Raw genomic sequence first — 18,697 nt, 5'->3', positions numbered from 1 at the left:
GGCGTGTGTTTTCAATCACGCATAATATATATGGCGCTTTTACCTTTACTTTATTTACCTTTAACTATTTATTATCATGTTTATTAAACGAGTGCAGAAAAGTGAATGTGACAGTTAATGCGGGAATGAGGTAGCATTTCATTGTTGAAGCCCAATGCAGATCATAAACCTCAAAACTGCACAATGAAGCCATGAAAGTGATGCAATGCTTGTGTTGGTATTTCTGAACCAGATACCTTGTGGCTTGCAGCCAGCAAATAACCATAGTTGTTTCACTTTAAACAACTATAATCAAATGCCGGTCGCCCGGATTTACTAACGTTACGAAGCTGTCTTTATGAGAGAGAGAGAGAGCTAGCCTGATAAAATGAAGGGATTAGGAAATACTGGTTGATTATAGCCTACAAGAGAAACTGCATTACATATATGATTTACATACGAGCAGTGGTGAAGCTAGAATCTTAATGTTGGGGGCCCAATTTACTATTCAGTTGTGAGGTAATTTTGATTTCGTCATTGTCAAAAACTAATGCAACCTAAGTAAGGACTACGAGAAAGATGAATAATATGTGCAAAATAATTTTTTCACCTTTTCATCTATTCATAACTATATAAGTACTATATTTCCCTAAATTATGTCGGTTCATCATATTGCTTCATGATGAAATTTGGTTTAATTGATAAATAAATACATTAAAAATAAAATTTTGGTGATATATTGGATAACTTGAAAAATAAATTTAGTGATATTATATGTTTAATTACACATTTATAGAACAAAATCTAAGGATCAAATAAACAAAAGAAACTTTGTGAAACTAAAAAAACAATACATATAAACTAGAACTGAACATTATGAAACTAAAAAACAAAATGTATACTAAAACCAATACAGATGGGATTCGAACACCATGCCTGATGGAGGAAAGATATATTAAGCAACCATATGTGCCAAGGATCAGTACAATACAAAGATGTATGCATAATATACTAAACAGTGAAATTGGTGGGGGGATCCATGGGCCCCCGGGCCCTCAAGTAGCTTCGCCACTGCCTACGAGGATGAGCATTAAGAATTGATGGTATCTTCAAATGTTCATATATGACAAGAAGTGCCACTGTAGTGTAACCATCTATCACCGTGTCACAACATTGGCTTATTTCATTAAAATAACACGAGAAAGATTTAGGGCGTATTTGGCTTTCTGCAAGTAATGATAGCAAATTTGATGAGACCCTTGTTGTATCCTTGGATCATCAATGGCATGACGAGCGCTCCCCTTATAGTCTTCCACCCTGAGGCGAAAAACGAGATAAGTCGAGAAGAAAGGTGAGGAATAGTTATTGAGAAGGGAGATCCAAGTTACCACTGGTTAGCAATGAGGTGATGCCTTTCCATGTCAATGCTGATTTAATAACAGCAGGCCAAAATGGAGCAACGTTGTCGGACCAGTCTGCTGACTTAACATCCTGCACAACCATAACATTTGTTATGATATGATTTTCCATTTGAATGGAATGAGAAGCAAGATGAAGCAGCACCTCCATGGATAGGGAGGTGAGCAGGCTGACATAATCAGCAGTGGAGCACCATTCTGGGAGATAAAAAGCACGGCATATTCTGTCTAGCAAGTTTTTCTCCTCTGGCAGCAGAGACTCCTCCGAAGGAGATAGGTCTCTGTGGCACCATGTCACGATGATTATTGTTCCGCCAGGAGCAGCCACACGCACCAGCTCGTTCACAAACTACAACCATCACAAAATGAATGGCATATACTACTTCATATATGTATGTTGGTATACAAGGAGGATATATGTGGGGAGTGAGGCAATTAATACCTTCTTCTTGTCAGGCATGTGCTCTCCACTCTCCATGGACCAAACTAGATCGAACTGGCCGTCGGGGAAGGGTTGGTTCAAGGCGTCAGCGACTTCAAATAAAACCTGGGCGTTGAGTCCTTGAGCATCAGCAAGCTGTTGAGCTCTCTGTGCTTGGACAGGGCTGAGAGTAATGCCTTTGCATTTAGCCCCAAATTTTCTTGCCAGATATCGAGAACTGCCTCCTATGCCACATCCAACATCAACAATACTCTTTGGTTTCTGGTTCGACTCATCTGCCAATTTTTTTATCCCACGTTATACAATCAGATAATCATTATTCTCATGATCTACAATCCTAAATTCTAGGAGACTTGAACAATAGAGAAGCATTAGTTACAGCTGCGAGTTTGATCCATGTTTTCGTTGGTGAATATACCAATTCCTCATGAATATCTATTAATCATGTCTATAACTTGATTGTGAAATTACTATCATTAACATACTACAACAAAAACCAACCACAAACATTCATTTCAGCTAAAAATTACTAGTAGATTAAAACAAAGGCGAGTCAGTCAGTAGTGAGTGGAGATGGAGAGAGAGAGAGGTACCGGAGAGAGAGGCGAAGGCGAGGGAGTGATCGATCATGCGGATCTGGGCGGCGCGGTGGTCGGAGATGGAGACATCGGAGGCCGCCGGATCGTAGAAGCCGTGGTGCATGTGGTCGCCCCAAATGTCCTCCCAGACACCAGAGGATTCGTCGTAGAACTCGGCGATGCCTTTCCGCAAGACATCCGGTGCCGTGGATGCGGCTCTGACGGTCATGTTGTTCCGGCGGGGTCTACCACGTGTCGAGAGGGAGTTGGTGGCGTTTTCCCCAATGCGCAGGGCTAGGGCAGGCTTTATAGGAAGAGTGGGAGAGGACGTGGCGAGGTGGCCCAGGGCGTATACGTGGCTGCCCCATCCGCCGATGCAGATTCCTTCCACCAACATGTACATGGTCGTCGCACGCCGATTATTTTAATTCACAATTTGAAAACTAGAATGTTAGTATAACTGTGTTTTTATCTAACGGCACAATTATTCTAGTAGTATCACTGTATGAGTACTCATAACAATATTGGTGTATGTATGAAGATGAAGATGAAGATGAAGATGAAGATGAAGATGAAGATGAAGATGAAGATGAAGAGGATGGTGGTGATAAACTGCTAGGATGGTATTCGTTCACGAGGAGCACCTCTATATAAAAATAAATAAATCATGGGTTTTACTCCAATCACGTAGCCAAGTCCTTTTGTAAGCTGTCAATTTCATGTCTAGGTATGCTACTAGTATTTTACTCCATATTTGTTGCTCTCAGAATAGATATCATCAATAAAGTTATTTGGAGTGTCGTATTTCCACAGATTTCCACACCAATCACTTTCTGAGTTTCATATTTCCGCAGGTTGCAGTAACTCATGCACCAATCAATTTCTGTCAACACAAGTGGGAAGTTAATTTAGCTTGCTTGAGTTCATGTTGGGCTTTGCGAATAGAGTGAAAAAATCGGGGAATCTGTTGACATGTGGTAGACCGGACCCACATAACAGCGAATAAAATTATTACAATCAAACAGCACTCCCTCCGCTACACTAAATAACACATTTCTTATTGGTATTTGTATTTAGTTGGACAATAAAAAAAATCTTATTTGGAACTAACTTAAAACATTTTATAAAATGTGACGAGTAAAAAAAAATATAAATGCAGCTGGATTCAAGATTAGGGTGACACGCCTTGTGCTTGCCTCCAATATATCCCCCTCTTACTTAAGCTATATATTACTCTATTTGATGTGTAAATTATTGGTCAGTAATAAATTTCCCTCGGCAAATATGATGAAGCATTTGGTTCCAAAGTTCAGTATTCCACACTGAATATATAGGATTGAAATAATAGAGCTACAAAACAACATCCATAGAATAGACAAAACCTTACACTGAAGATATTATTGTATAGGATAGGAGCTCAGTTACAAATGTGTCCATAAACAACAAATTAAGACCAGAAATCGAGCTTTGTCACTGCGAGTACAACCAATGGCCTTGTGTTGTGCATATCAACTTGCTCATAGAGGCGCAATTGCACATTTTCAACCTATGGTCAAGTAAATCTAAGATTTATACACATACTAAATTAAATCGAGCATTGAATATGTTCTAGGTATTCGGTTCGACATGAGTTTTAATACATTATTGGTAAAGTAAGAGAGAGATACATAGAGAAAGTTTTTTAAGTATTGTTAGTAGAGAATGAGTCACACTTCATTAGAGGGAAGATAGTTTTCAAAATTGAAAATTCATACTCTTTAGGGGACGGAGGGAGTAATTACTACAAGAGTGCGGAAAATGTCAGAAACCCATGTGTTTTTGCAAAGTTCAAAGAGACATGTAACTTACTAGAAATCAAATGCATTCAATAATCACCTAGGCAATCAATCAAGTCTTGTCTGTGGGTGAAACCCTCTTTCCAAAGTAATCACTTTCAAAACAGTTTTGTGTGAGTGTTTGTACCCCAATTTATCTCAGCAAGACAAGACGTGTGATTTTGACTGACAGACACATATGCTCCCCCTTCACTCTCCAACTTGCTATTGAATATGGTGGTGGTGGGAGTGAGTGGAACCGAGGGCATGGAGTATTTGTAGGATGGTTGTAACCGAAAGCCTGCTGGGCTGATTGTTCTGCACCAAGGCAGGGTGTATTAATTGCGGTTGTACATCCCTATTTGTTGTCTTATTGCAACTCATTTATAAAGTTCGTTTTTCTTGGCAATGGCAGGTGCAAAAAGGAGAGTACGAGCTGCCAAATGCTGGGATTGCAGCCGCTGGTTGGATATGCGAGCTGGGCACGGCTGGAATGCAGATTTCTGCACTACTGCAGCAACCTTATTTGGGTGAGTCCCTCCCATTGTCTCTGAAAAGGTCCCGCTGTCCATTTCCTTTGGTTATGCAGCCTGTTTCCCCCTTTTACTTAGTCTATTTGTTATCTTATTGAACCTTGCTGCAACTCAGGAGTTTCCATGTTGTAGGTTTTGGAGGCAATAGTCTACCTCTTGGTCTCAAACCCTCTCGGTCCAAAGGCTTGATGCGTAGCGTGTTTCAAAGGGGTAATCGAGTCCTTCTTCGCCTTTCCCATGTATATACTTCCTTTTGTGGGCACAAATGCCTAAGCTTATGTAATACATCCTTTCAGAGAGGATACATACTTAAGTCTTGTAATAGTTTCTTTAGAAAAGTCAAGCTCCTTAGTATTTTCTTGTATTAGTGTGTATTGTAATATAGTAATTAGTTAGCGAGGAACTTATGTTCTACATTTCCCTTCTTGTATGGATTTGATACGTTCACTTTGGAAAGAAATTAAAGAGCGTGCGTAATTTTTTATTTCGTTCGTTTTACACCTTAAATTTCATCCCTTCTTTTTTTTTGAATTAGTAACATTTCTCGTTCACGAAAATAAATACTTCCGTTCATAATTCAATTTAGAAAATTTGAAATTTATTTATCCGACTTCAATAATCGTCTAACGGGTATGTATGAAAAGGAGTGGTCATTACACTGCTTCTACACCAAAACTTTCTGGAGAGATACAGATAAGGATTAAGACAAAGGAACTAACAACATACTTATCCAATTCTTTTAAAGTCCAAAAGCCACTCTCTGCACATAATCGGGGCGCCTTTTGGTGGGCATCCGAAGCAGCCCTGTGATCTGTAGCTCTGTTACTGCCCTGCAAAACTCGGCTCTTCAACCCACAAGTTAAGGACTACTTATATAAAACAATTTATTAATAACTTGGCAGAAAATGTAGTAATTAAGATCAGAGGCAAAGGATACTGTATTGATGCATCAGTTTTGGTCCGAGCTTCTTTAGAGTCTTTCCGTTTTTTAGGTGATGGGGACATTCTCAATTTTTTCTTGGCTTGTAAAGGTGGATTTGAAATGACTGCCATGAAGGAGTGAAACCATTCATGAACATTGATGAGATCACCATGTTCTTGCACCAGCGTGTACCTACACCAAGCGGATTAAAAGTTTAACCAACTGGCAATCGAACTTTTGGTCACAGAACTATGGTGGAACAGCAATGAAAGATCAAGACTTACTGATCCAATGAAGGCATACAGAGTGAAATGCGAATTGTAAAATCACTCAAAAAAAAAAGAAGTAATCCAATGTAGGCAAACTAAGTGAAAGGTGCTCTTCCAACCTTTTTTTTATAAATGATAATCCTATTGAGAAAGAGGATGGAAGATCTAATTGAAAAGATGAAATGTCAGCCAGAAAAGGCATGTACACTTACATTATAGAGGTATCATGCATCGATGGTACTAGGACACCATCATTCTTGCTGCAGCAAGAACACTTGAGGAATTTTCTTGACTCCAACAGGTCAGCTTGGATTCTTCTTCTAGGATCTCCAATCAAAGCCTGATATGATAAAAAAAAAAAAAAAGAATGTTATCAACCAAAAGTTGCATGCAAGAATTTCAGTCACTTGCCAAAATGCTTAAACAAAATATAGTTGTCCTGACAAACCTTATCCAAAATTTGAAGGCATAAGATTTTAGATAATCTCTGTCCCATAAAAATAGACACTTTTGGGACGACATGAGTTTAAATGCACGATTGGTATAGTATGAGAGAGATATAAAGAAAAAGTTATTGGAGTATTGTTACTGCGAAGGGGCCCAACTCATTAAAAAGAAAAGGTTACCAAAAATATAAGTGGATTATTTTTATGGACAGACCAAAATGGAAAAGGTGTCTATTTTCATGGGACTGATGGAGTAATGTAAATTAGCTTGATGAACAAATAAAAGGAACTCTGCATTCATTATAAAAACAATGCAGAAAGCTCGATAAAATTACTGAATGGAAGATTTTCCACAATACTTAGCTGTATTGAGATTGTCAACATTATCAAAGAAGATTATTTCATGAAGAGGTATACTCTCAATGGTCTGAATATATTCCCTGTAATGAAATCAAACAGAAAAAAGTTGGAAACTATTGAATGGAAACGGAAATAAAGTAGGAGTATAAAGATCAGATAATTTTAAAATACGGACAACAAGATAAGCATGATATCTTATACCAACAAATAGATAGATAGATAGATAGATAGATAGATAGATAGAAGCTATCAGTCAGATTTTCAGTAACTTTCGGTATCAACCTATTGAGTTTAATTAGTTTGAAAATATTCATATCTAATGCAAACCATTACATGTGACGTCACAAAGCATAATGCACGATGCTTATATTTGAGATTACACAAGGTAAAAAGTTACTCTGTTACTACTTTTCATTCAGGTCAAGCTATTTGAAATCCCACCTGTCCACTCATGACTACACTGTTCTTGAGTTTGTATTGCACTTGAAATTCAGTTGCAATGATACCGTTCAAAAAATAAAAATACCACATGATTCTTGTTCGCTTACAGTTCTATTAGAGGTTTAGGATATACAGACTTAAAACTGGTACCTGAACATAGATTGTAGGAATGAGGCAACTTTTTCATTGATTGTGGAATTACTTGTCTTGTCATTTTTGTAAGTCCTGGCTGTAGGTCTCCTGATAATAAAACAGCAATGAGGTTGATAGTTATTTTATTAAACTATGACCTGTGCAATCAACATGTCCAGAAAAAAATAAGTAGATAAAGAGATCTGATGTGTCCTATATGCTTCAATATACCAAAATTTTAGGATATCAATGAAGCATCTAGTCATAGAGACATAGACCAACTTGTGTCAAGTAGGCTGGACATATATTTAGTTATCATACCAATATCACCCAATGAACAACCAGAAGATGCATTGATGAAGTCTAAATGTCACCATGACGTGGAAGAGCAAATATCAGGTCACAAATGATCTAATAGCCTCAATAACTTTAATTTTTTCATTTTATGCAAGTCCATGTCAAGAGGGACCACACAAAAGAGTTAACCAGATCATGTCATTAAGTAATAAAAAAAGGCATTGAGAAATACTTAGATTCCTTTCGCAAATCATGTCTTGACCGCTTCTCCTCCAATGTTATTTGGGATTGTAGTTCCTTTACTTTTTCATGAATCTGGAAAGATCAATGTTCAAGTGGGATCAGATACATATTCGCCACTAAATGGGTAAATCATCAATCTGGAATCTACTGAAGTAAAATCAATAACATAAAAGGGGGGAAATATGCATTCTGTATGTAAAGCAGAATCAGGGGAGACATGAAGCCAACAGAGCAAACTGTAACTAGTCAGTTGAAACAAAAGCTTTTGTAAAAAGTAACAATTTACACCATAGGAGCATTTATGTCCTCTTCTTCTGCAGCTCCATACAATCTATTCAGGATTGAAATTTTAAAAACTAAGCATTCATAATATAGTATACCAGCCGGCAACCCCGAGAAAAATAAACCATACCTTTTCAATGCCTCTAGTAAGCATTTCCCACCTGTCCAGTATTTTGCACAGCTCCATAGCTGACAAATCCCTGCACAAACCAAAGTCACACTGTTTGTTTCCTTTTTTGAGGAAATGAAAGGGACGTGACATATGTTTAATATTACTATGATTCCTTATGGATATCCATGGTTTCTAATATTAAAAGTTCAGAAAATTAAACCATTTCCAATACATTATTATAAAATAATTCCTCCTTAAATATAGCTCTTAATATCAATCTAATTGTAGGTTATGCGTGTGCAAGGAGAATGAGTGGCAATATGAAATATATTTAACAAAATGTGAAAATGTGAAATTATTACCTCAACATCTGAAATGCCCGAACAATGTAACCTTTATCTAGTAAGCAGCCAGGTGATTGATAATTATGAACTGAGGTTGAATAATCTTTTTCCACTAGATTGAGATCATTAGCACCAAAATTCTGCTGCTTAAGCTTGAGCATCTCACAGTATAAATCTAAAAGGGAGATTTTGCGGTATCTTCCAATTTCATACAGGCACTGCAACATGTGAATATCAAAAGTACTAAATCATCTCTTTGGTTAGTTTCTGTACGTGACTAAGTGACATTTTCAGCAAACTATTCAAAACAGAATGCGCTAGTCCGTCTAGAAGTTCAGGAATGTAGTAGAACCTACGAAGGCAATAAAGTACGAGGGTCCCATAGTACTGCAGAAATAATGTGGTCTCCAGGAAAGATAAATCAAATTACCAAGAAAAAAACAGAACAAAAAAGATCATAGCATTTCCCCAACAAATATACAGTCACTTTATATAACAAAAACTAGAAGGGGGTTTTACTATAAGTTGAAGGAAATAATCAAGATTTCCAGAGCAAACTACATTCCACTTGAAAACTTATGGAATGTTGTAGTTTTTCATTTGAATTCTTACCATAACTAAAGAGCTCCAAAGCTGATGTAGTCTTTTCAGTTCAGACAAAGCAGAGACCCAATCAATGCTGTTGCCACTAGTCTCCCAAAACCTATCATGAATTGGGTAAAGCATCATTGGAAACCTATGCAACTCACTGTTAATATGTTTATTAAAATAAAAGACGTTTATTGATTGAGAACCTTTGTAAGGATGGAAGTTCAAGAGCTCGCTTCATAGCAGGTTCTCTGAGTAAAATATTGTCCCCATCTAATCCCTGAAATATTAAATAATGTGTATCTGGTTGGAGCAGACTTTTCCTCAATTATAAATCAGATATTTATATAGGAATTAAAAGAAAGGAAGAAATGACATGGAAGTGTTTTCAATCACAGTTAAAGAAGTTTACGAAACATGGAAGCATCCCCTACTAATTATATTCTAGGGCAAATTCCAAGAGAAAACCCTGATCTAGGGCGGAAAACAGAATCCATGTAATGAAGACATAATTATCTATGATGAAAGTTTCATTTCTAAATCACTTTAATTTGCTGTCCTCAGATTTGAGAATGAAATCTCAAACTTCAAGAAGTACAAAGCAGTTTAACAGATCACAAACAAAGCAGTTCAATCAGATGGTACACGAATAAAAAAAACAGAAAGGTTAATCTTGCCTCAGTGCCTTCTTCATTAACTAGTTTCCTTAGAACGAAGCTTAAAGGTTCAGAGAAGACTTGCTGTGCCGTAACAATCTGGAAACAGTTGTTACAAACAATAATTATGTGAAGTGAAGTTGTGAAAATAGGATAAGCTGATTACCCGATACAAAGATAGAGCAAAAATAACTATAGCCTGTTACTAACCTTTAGAGCTTTAACAAATAAGGTTAGTGTTCCATCATGTCTTAAGAAGTAGTTTCTTAGGAAAGTTGCTACATGTTTCCCAATATTGAAGCTCTGACAACTTCTGAGGAGAACAGCCTCAATGACAGCATCCATCCTTTCTGCTGGGGTTCCCAAATTGAACTCGCAAACGGATAGATACAAGCATGCACTTGAGCACAGAATGTTCCTTAGAGCATCAACACTTGTTGCAACTCCTAGTACCAATATTATTGGGACCTTTATCACCCATTCCCTGTCAATAGCAAGGTTTTTCCATTTGCAGGTAAGAGAATATTGAAGCCTCAAACCAGCACTTACAAAAGCATATAAAATAATGAGTGAAATAAATATAGGCATATTGTGGATGGTAGTTAGCAAAAAGGGCAGTCTGTCGTTCGGATCGTGCCTTCTTCAAGGGTGCCTGATCCTTATAGTTATAGAACATTCATAGTCTAACAACAACAATTTTTATTACTTTAGTCCTAAAAGATGAATGGTTAGTCCTCATTTCATATTTGAAGAACTAGATACATTGAGAACAGCCAAATTCACCTATGCACTACAAAGTTTCTCTTCCCTTCCTCCTGCATCCTCCTAGAGTAGCCCTCCCCCAAACCATTCAAAGACATATCATGATCAATGGGGAATGCTTTCTGACGGTCTTACGGAAAAAATATACCCATAACTGAACCTATGATTATAAAACTATTTATATAGATGGTTCAGGGATAAGGAATTCTTTCTAGTATGGAGTATCAAAGCTGGTCACGTTATGGCTAGGTTGATTGATGTAACTATTCTATAGTATGCTGTCCAACAACCAACTGAAGATGATATCACAGGGTAGGAGGAGAAAATTTGAACTCACAAGTAAATAAACCTAGTATATGTATGATTAGAAGAAACGAAAAATTCAAATCAACACTATGAAGATGTCACATTTAAAAGCAAAAATCTGTTATACCTCAGCATTAAGATGAAATCGTTTAACACAGAACTGCTGCATCTTTCCACATCATCAATTATAACAATTAGCGGTTTGTCATAGTTCTCTTGTTCATTATACCATGATGCCAGAATGGACATCTCAGGTGCCTAATAAAGCAAGAAGAATTGTGAGCTCTATAAACAATTTCACAGCACATAAAAACACCCCCCCCCCCCACCCCCCGGGTAAATTAAGGCAAAAAGTTAGCTGACATGCTTACATCAATGCCGGCCAACAGGAACTGTCTTAGCAAAGTTTTAAGACAACCACCAACTCCATTCTTGGCAGAGAAGTCAATCGATGTAAGATTTGCTACTAAACATCCACTCGATCTCATATGTGCACCAAGGTCAGCAAATGTCGATATGTCATCAACAGATTCCACATTTTCTGCAAATCCCTTCGATTTAGACAACCAAGATGATATTTTCATAAAACGAGGTAGAGTAATTCGGTTGAATAGAAATCTTCAATTTCGCAGGAAGCAGGAATTACTTGTAAAAAGCAATGCGGTGAAGATTTGTGCGCCAATAGGAACGTTATTTGGAATAGGGTACATAGACATGGCTGTAGTGAAGTCAGGAGTTCGACAGGCGCGAATTGCATCGAAGGACGCGTGAACCCACTTATCAATTCCATCAAACACGGTAGTGTTGAGATTTTTCAAGACGTCCTAAAATTAAAAATGCAAAGTCGAGAATATCTGGGCAATTAATAAAGTAGGGATGCTGCAGGTAGAGAGGAAAACCTTAATAATGGATTCGGTGTTGGACCATAGGAGTTTAAAGGTCTCAAATCGCGAGTTGTCATTGTATTCCTGCGCAGAAGCATCGGAAGCTTTGGGCGAGAGGTCGATTCTCCGTCTGGTTTTAGAGGAGGGTTTCCTCGAAGCGGCTTTGTGGAGAAGGAAGAAAGGCTGCAGAGGAGGCGCGAATTCAACCAATTTGTTTCTACCAATTATCAGCGATATAATCCGAAAAATACGATTAACCAGGAAACATACCTGGAGATCAGTATTGGAGGTGGAAATAGACGGCGATGTCTCTGGATCGGCTGACGGCGCCATCCTGATTTTACTTTGTTTCTCTTCTCTCAACTCGCCGACGGGAAATGTGCAGGGTTTGGAAACCGCTTTCTTTGGCGGGAAATGTGCAGGGTGAGAATTAGTAACCACATCCTACCTCCACTAATTTAAAGTTTAAACTTAACTGCTAATTTATAATATAAATAAAAGAGTCAACTACGTCAAGTCCCTAACGTTTCTATTTGTGACATTGCAGGCCCCTAACAAAAAAAATATCATCAGACAACCCTAACCTTAAACCTAATCACATATCGTGTTTTTGTAGCCATTTTTCGGACCAAAATGCCCAAATCCCTTCAGGGGCATTTTAGTAATCTTACCTTTAACGAGGGGACATCACTGCAGACCTACTCTGGCGTGGCAGACCTACTCTCTGTACTCGCACAGTCAGTCCATAACGCATTTTGTTTCTCACACTTTACATTTCATTTCACACTGCAATTGACCGACGATATATACAAATTGTAAGGCACAAATTCTCCCATTTTGAATTCTCATCTTCATTCCTGCAGTCATTCCTTGCACTCATCTCTGCACTCGCTACTGAGGGGGTTAATTCTTCGATTTCGCTGAGTTTCACATCAGCATTTAGGTAAGCTCTTCCACTGTGACCGGTAAAATGTGAAATGATTTTTGTGAGTTCCTACGACTGACTTTGGTTGTGTACAATTTAGTGTGCTTTCATCCCAATAGCTGAGTTTCACCTTGCAATTTAGGTAATTTCTTCCACTGTGACCGGTAAAATGTAGGATGTTGTTTGTGAGGTCCCGCGGCTGATTTTGGCTGTGTTCAATTTAGGGTGTTTTCATTCCTATTGCTGAGTTCCACATCGCAATTTAGGTCATTTCCACTGTTACCGGATAACTGTATGAAGCTTGTTGTGAATTCCTGCGGTTGATTTTGGTTGTGTTGAGTGTATGGTTTGTGGGTGTCGTTCCAATTTTTGGGCTATGTCATTCCAATTCTTGGGGAGTGGTCCGACAAATAATAGCGTATAAGGTGTGAAACTCAGTTTGGTTTTACTTTTCAATTCAGGTCCTTGTTGCAATGTCGTCCTCTAGTTCTCAATCTTTCGGCTTAAGTTTCAACTGGGATTGGCCTCGTCCACAGATTGTGTACTATAAGCATGATCTTGAGGCTGAGCTCGTGATATCTAGGACGACAGCTAATCCTAGGTGACGTTATTATCGTTGTCCAATATGGAAGGAAGATGATTGCAGATTCTTTCGTTGGTTTGATGCGGGTGTATCGCCAAGCCAAGACACTTACTTTCAAAGGATCAAGCTCGAACGAGACAAGTTTGAAGAACAACTCCGTTGCAAGAATACTGAGGTGTGCGTTCTCGAAGATAAATTGCGGATGAAAAGTGATGAATGTGAAGAGCTGAAGTTAAAGCTGAGCACGAAGAGTGAGGAGTGTGTAAGTCTTCATGTAGAAGTTGTCAAAAGGGCTAAAATGTCGCAAAATATGAAGATTGTAATATTGTTGTTGTGTGTTGTAATTTTTTTCCTAATATAATTGTAACACTTTTCTTCTCTTCTTCTCCAATTAATACATAGCAGGAGCTTAAGTACTAAACGTTTTAAGTTTCACTGTACTTATAAGGTAGGTAAATAAGATACGCTTTAACTATTATACACGATTAAGTATTACATACCTCTCAAGTGTACACGATTGTACACGATTTAAGTATTACATACCTCGTAAGTGAGTTCCCGCCGCAAATTTTATAATAACGACCGAAGTACCCTTCTTTTGGTGAAATACCATCATCCGTACAAAACGTTTTGTTGAATAACACCCGAAGTACCCATGTTTTGGTGAAATACCACCATGCGTACAAAACGTTTTGTTGAATAACACCCGAAGTACCCATGTTTTGGTGAAATACCACCATGCGTACAAAACGTTTTGTGAAATAACATCCTATGTACAAACTTAAAACATGCAGTGCTCATTAATAACATATGTATATGTAGTTATCGAGACACAAGAAGGGCCTTCTCCTATAACGGATACACAAAAGTATAGTACAAAAATACAGACAAAAAATACAGTTAACCACCCATTAAGCATAATATTTGTCAAAAGGAATAATGTTTGTCAAAAGGCTTTCAACTGCATACGTTAGCACTAACAAAAAACCAACAACATTTTCAGAGTTTTCAGGTTCCCAAACTCAATCCCCGCGATTATTCAATCCTGATCCCCGCGACGGCCACAACATTGCGGCTGAGCCCTGGTGCGACGTGTGCTAGTCCTTGAACTAGTGGGATTGGTCTACAACAAACAAGACACCGGTCAAATTGAGTATCATTGGTCAGGAAATGAAAAGGGCAAAATTGACACCACCCACTACCTCTTCGTTTCTCCGTGTAGACCGACGTGTGCGGGGTCGTCCCCGACGAGGCAGATTGGTCTGTAACAAACAAACCATTAAAATACAGGGCAAGAAAAGTCAAAAATTGATACCGGATACTACCTCTTGATTTTGCGACATGGTAGACGACTCAGCCCTGACCCCGCCATCCGTCGTGGGTGGCTCTAAATCCTAAATTACATAACAGAACTTCTGTCTTCTGACTTCTGACAACCTGAGCAATGGAATAAAATCGAACCAAGCCATAAACCCTAAATTACCAAAATGTATAAATTTCGGAGCCCTAAATCACAAACAGAGACTATCAAGCAGTGAAATTATCACAAACTGAGACTACTACCAGTGAAATTGTAAATTGCAATTTTCAAGCGTAACTTACTGTATTCTTCTTCGGGATAGAAAAAATTCAGATCAGGATCGCGGACATCCCATGTTTCTGTGTCCACAACAATGACCTCCGGTTCACGTCTATGTGGTCGTGGTGGCGATGGTGATGGTGATGGCGGTGGTGCTGGATGTTTTTTTCGCCGATGCCCCCCTCGCGAGGAGGAGGCACAAGAGGACCCAGCCCGCTTACGTTTTGGAGCCATTCATGCAAGAACCGTCAATGGCGATAGGAGGTTACTGAGAGGGGTGTGAGAATTAAGTGGTGTGGAGGGAAGTGTAGAGTAGAATTGTGAATTATTTGAAAAAGTTTCAAATACCCGCTGAGGCCCCAAGTGTTTTCTCTCACCGAATACGTAACGGCTGCATTCTATGTCACATCGTCGGCCAACCAACCCATCAATTACGTCAGGCACAGTAACCGCAACAACATGCAGGCCAGGGTCCATGTCAGAAATTGCACTGGACTGACCGAAATACCCTTTCAGGGCTAAGAGGCAGTATAGTCACAAAAAACACGATATGTGATTAGGTTTAAGGTTAGGGTTGTCTGGCGATATTTTTTTTTGTTAGGGCCCTGCAATGTCACAAATGGAAACGTTAGGGACTTTTGACGTAGTTCACTCTAAATAAACAATACAATATAGTATACTAATACAATTAGATTTTATTTACTTTTATTTTAGAATATTGTAATAAATGTAAAAAATTCATATCTTTGGATTTAAAAAAAATATTATACACAACCAAAATATATGAAAATTTGTGTTTTTACCGTTCCTAAACATTAAATTCTTTTTGGAATAAATTCACAAAATAAAATCCTTTTTTTATTTATTGACATTGCCCTATAACATAGTAATGTCTTTGGCATTGATTAATTTATTTATTATACTAGCACATAGTAGTTTAAGGTGAGACAGTTTTGATTCATAATAAATTCAACTATTTCTATCAACACTCACGTGACATTGGTCTATGTTTATTGTTTATAATGGATGGAGTCAAATTAACCTTTAATTTATTCCTTAGAGCGATCAATCGGCAATGTGGTGAGTTGGAGCTTTGTACTACTGTATTTGAAGAACATATCATTTTTCTAAATTTATGCGAAAGTATTGTAAAAAGGTTCCAATAACCCCATATGAACTGTTAGGCGTTAAGGGCGACAGCTTTGATTTGCCATTTTTTGTGATTTGAAATGTGGTCAAGTAAACATTGGGCTGTATAAACCATCATGCTAGTTACCATTGCTACCATTCTCACCAGGCCCATAACTAATTATGCAAGATCACATTTTCTACATAACACGCACCGCCAACTCTGTTTATCTTGAAAACTATCGACAAAAATATCCCACAAAAAAAGAACTCATGTTTGTCCAACTCCACATTGATTCATTGTTGTTTTTCATAAGAAAGTAAATCCAAATGGGTGAAACAACAAACTTTATTGCTTTGATGCATAAAAGCACTATATTTAGTGCTAAAGTGGGAAAGAGGAGAATCCAGGAAAGAAAGAAAGAAAGAAAGAAAGACAGACGGCACTCTTTTTAAAATAAGTGCGAAATTTTAAAGTACTAGCTTTGCACACACTAAATTAAAAGAGTCTGAGTCCTTAATTGTAGGAAGAGCTTCGGAATGATCCCAGAGCTTTGACCGCTCCAGCCCTCAATACGAACTGGTGGTAGATCGCAGCAATGGCTGCCCCCACGAACGGTCCCACCCAGAATATCCACTGGTCGTCCCATGCCTTGTCTTTGCCGTATATCACCGCCGCTCCGAAGCTCCGGGCAGGGTTGATGCCCGTGCCGGTCACCGGGATTGTGGCCAAGTGAACCATGAACACCGCAAATCCAATTGGAAGTGGCGCCAAAACCTACAATAATTAGAGTTTAAATTAATTATGATTAGCTTAAATTAGAGTCTATTATGGATAAATTGTTTCTATTTTTAGTAGTGAGTTGACACAAACTAAAAGACCGAAGAAAATATTTAAAATAAATTGAATTAGGAAGATGTTCTTACGGGGACATGAGAGTCTCTGGCATTTCTCTTGGGGTCAGTGGCGGAGAAGACGGTGTAGACGAGAACGAACGTGCCGATGATCTCGGCGGCCACACCGGTGCCGGTGCTGTAGCCGTCGCTGAGCTCGTTGGCGCCGCCGCCGTACTGGACGTAGTAGGACTTCTGGAAAGCCTTGACGAAGCCACAGCCGCAGATGGCTCCTAAGCACTGCGCCACAATGTAGAGCACGGCCCTGACCAGCGACACCTTCCGGGCCAGGAGCAGCCCGAACGTGACGGCCGGGTTGATGTGGCCCCCTGAGATGCCGGCGGTGCAGTAGACGAGGACGAAGATCATGCCGCCGAAGGCCCAGGCGATGCCGAGGATGCCGACGCCGCCGCACTGGTCGGCGGCGCTCTGGCTCTTGTAGCCGATGACGGTGAGGACGGTGACGTAGAGGAAGAGGAGGGTGGCGATGAATTCGGCGATGGCGGCTCTGTACAGTGACCATTGGCCAAGCTCCTCCATGTCGATGAGCGGCGCCGGAGGCGGGTCTTGGTAGTCCTTGACGCCATAGTCGTGGCCGCCGACCTCTACGTCCTTGGTCATTTTTCTTGATTAATTCTCTTTGGTAATTAAACAGAGGAAATGATTCTTTGTTGTTGATGATGAGAGTGATTGGGATTTGGGGATATTTATACGAGGAGAACTCAACTCATAAGAGCTGGAATGAATGATTGATTGGATTGAATTTCGCCGCCCCATTTTGTCATCTTAATCCCTTTTCTTTTCACTCGACCCTACCACTCATCATCAACAACCTCGCCTTTGTTTTTTTTTTTAATTAAAAATAGAGTGGTAAACATGCGAAATGCATACATACAGCACTCTATTAATTAATAATTGTTCGCCAACATAATTTCCACTAAATTTAAACAAATCTCTCGCTCTACGTACACTAAACGTAAAATAATTGTGATGTCGATGAATTAGTTTAATGGGATGTGCCGAATATTATTTTCAAACGCATAGTAAAACTGTTACATACTCAATTCCTTACAGACTCAATTCTCATGTCAGTTATGAGAACAACTGGGGTGAGATATATAAATTAAATCGGCTTTCTCTATCTTTTAGTATTAGTTCTCCTATTTAGTCTGTATCAAAAAGTGTTATGCTTTCCTATTATGCAAGCAGATGGACAATTTGTGTAGTGTATTTCCGCTTGAAGCTTCTGGATTTGTAGCATTAGTCCATCCCTTATTTCCCCACCAATATTTAAGTGTGTGATGAACATTTAAGTGAACCCTTTATCCATGTTCAAAACTCTCTGTCCTTTTATATTTGTTCTGATATATACTAGAATCGTAGCAAGTCCTTATTGGTGAAATTAACAAAAATTTTAAATGAATATAATTTCTAAAAATATAAATTGTAGACATTATTCTTGTACAAATAGATTTGCTATATATACTGTATCCTGCAAGGATGCAAAATAATTTCGAATTCGATAAAATATCATCAATTCAATCACTAGGGTGTGTGAAGGCAAATAAAAAAAATCAAGGGAATGAATAGGAACAATCAAAACATATGTTACATGTGTATAACAAAAACCTGATTGAAAGTTGAAACTCATATCATATACAATGAATATTGAGGGCTTATCAATTGATAACAGTGGTAGTGTGACAGAACCGACCATGAATTATCAAGGTAAAAATGGAAGAATGGAGAGCGTCATTGTCAGCACCACCGCCCCCTGGCC

At 38.6% G+C, this 18,697-nt stretch overlaps 3 protein-coding genes and 1 long non-coding RNA gene across 5 annotated transcripts; 1 reads left to right on the top strand and 3 right to left on the bottom strand.

The window, feature by feature from the left end:
* Positions 1 to 896: 896 nt before the first annotated feature.
* On the bottom strand, positions 897 to 3,071 carry LOC121792242 (probable tocopherol O-methyltransferase, chloroplastic). Its single transcript, XM_042190114.1, has 5 exons — positions 2,433 to 3,071; positions 1,840 to 2,114; positions 1,543 to 1,746; positions 1,368 to 1,470; positions 897 to 1,296 (listed from the first exon to the last, which is right to left on the bottom strand). Exons 1-5 carry the CDS (start codon positions 2,818 to 2,820, stop codon positions 1,187 to 1,189), a joined length of 1,080 nt encoding a protein of 359 aa, XP_042046048.1. The 5' UTR covers positions 2,821 to 3,071; the 3' UTR covers positions 897 to 1,186.
* A 1,217-nt stretch (positions 3,072 to 4,288) lies between these two features.
* On the top strand, positions 4,289 to 5,271 carry LOC121792257. The gene is made up of 2 exons (XR_006048856.1): positions 4,289 to 4,761; positions 4,897 to 5,271. It is a non-coding gene; the product is annotated as an uncharacterized LOC121792257 (long non-coding RNA).
* A 74-nt stretch (positions 5,272 to 5,345) lies between these two features.
* Positions 5,346 to 12,236, bottom strand: LOC121792221 (origin of replication complex subunit 3-like). 2 transcript variants are annotated; one of them, XM_042190087.1, is made up of 17 exons: positions 12,079 to 12,236; positions 11,824 to 11,991; positions 11,571 to 11,748; positions 11,296 to 11,465; positions 11,052 to 11,182; positions 10,067 to 10,340; positions 9,878 to 9,955; positions 9,407 to 9,480; positions 9,225 to 9,315; positions 8,631 to 8,830; positions 8,287 to 8,356; positions 7,864 to 7,946; positions 7,353 to 7,442; positions 6,766 to 6,841; positions 6,168 to 6,295; positions 5,702 to 5,878; positions 5,346 to 5,609 (listed from the first exon to the last, which is right to left on the bottom strand). In XM_042190087.1, the coding sequence occupies exons 1-17, from the start codon at positions 12,139 to 12,141 to the stop codon at positions 5,504 to 5,506; spliced, it is 2,157 nt and encodes a 718-aa protein (XP_042046021.1). In that variant the 5' UTR covers positions 12,142 to 12,236; the 3' UTR covers positions 5,346 to 5,503. The 2 variants fall into 2 exon arrangements, with proteins under 2 accessions (XP_042046021.1, XP_042046022.1); XM_042190088.1 differs by having other exon boundaries at positions 11,571 to 11,700.
* A 4,118-nt stretch (positions 12,237 to 16,354) lies between these two features.
* Positions 16,355 to 17,656, bottom strand: LOC121792246 (aquaporin PIP2-1-like). The gene is made up of 2 exons (XM_042190119.1): positions 16,951 to 17,656; positions 16,355 to 16,801 (listed from the first exon to the last, which is right to left on the bottom strand). Exons 1-2 carry the CDS (start codon positions 17,536 to 17,538, stop codon positions 16,541 to 16,543), a joined length of 849 nt encoding a protein of 282 aa, XP_042046053.1. The 5' UTR covers positions 17,539 to 17,656; the 3' UTR covers positions 16,355 to 16,540.
* Positions 17,657 to 18,697: the final 1,041 nt, after the last annotated feature.

This window comes from Salvia splendens, chromosome 2 (assembly GCF_004379255.2).
Source record: "Salvia splendens isolate huo1 chromosome 2, SspV2, whole genome shotgun sequence".
In the NCBI taxonomy this organism is placed as follows: Eukaryota; Viridiplantae; Streptophyta; class Magnoliopsida; order Lamiales; family Lamiaceae; genus Salvia; species Salvia splendens.
The sequence above is the reverse complement of the archived record's forward strand: the minus strand, read 5'-3'. Positions and strand labels throughout refer to the sequence as shown.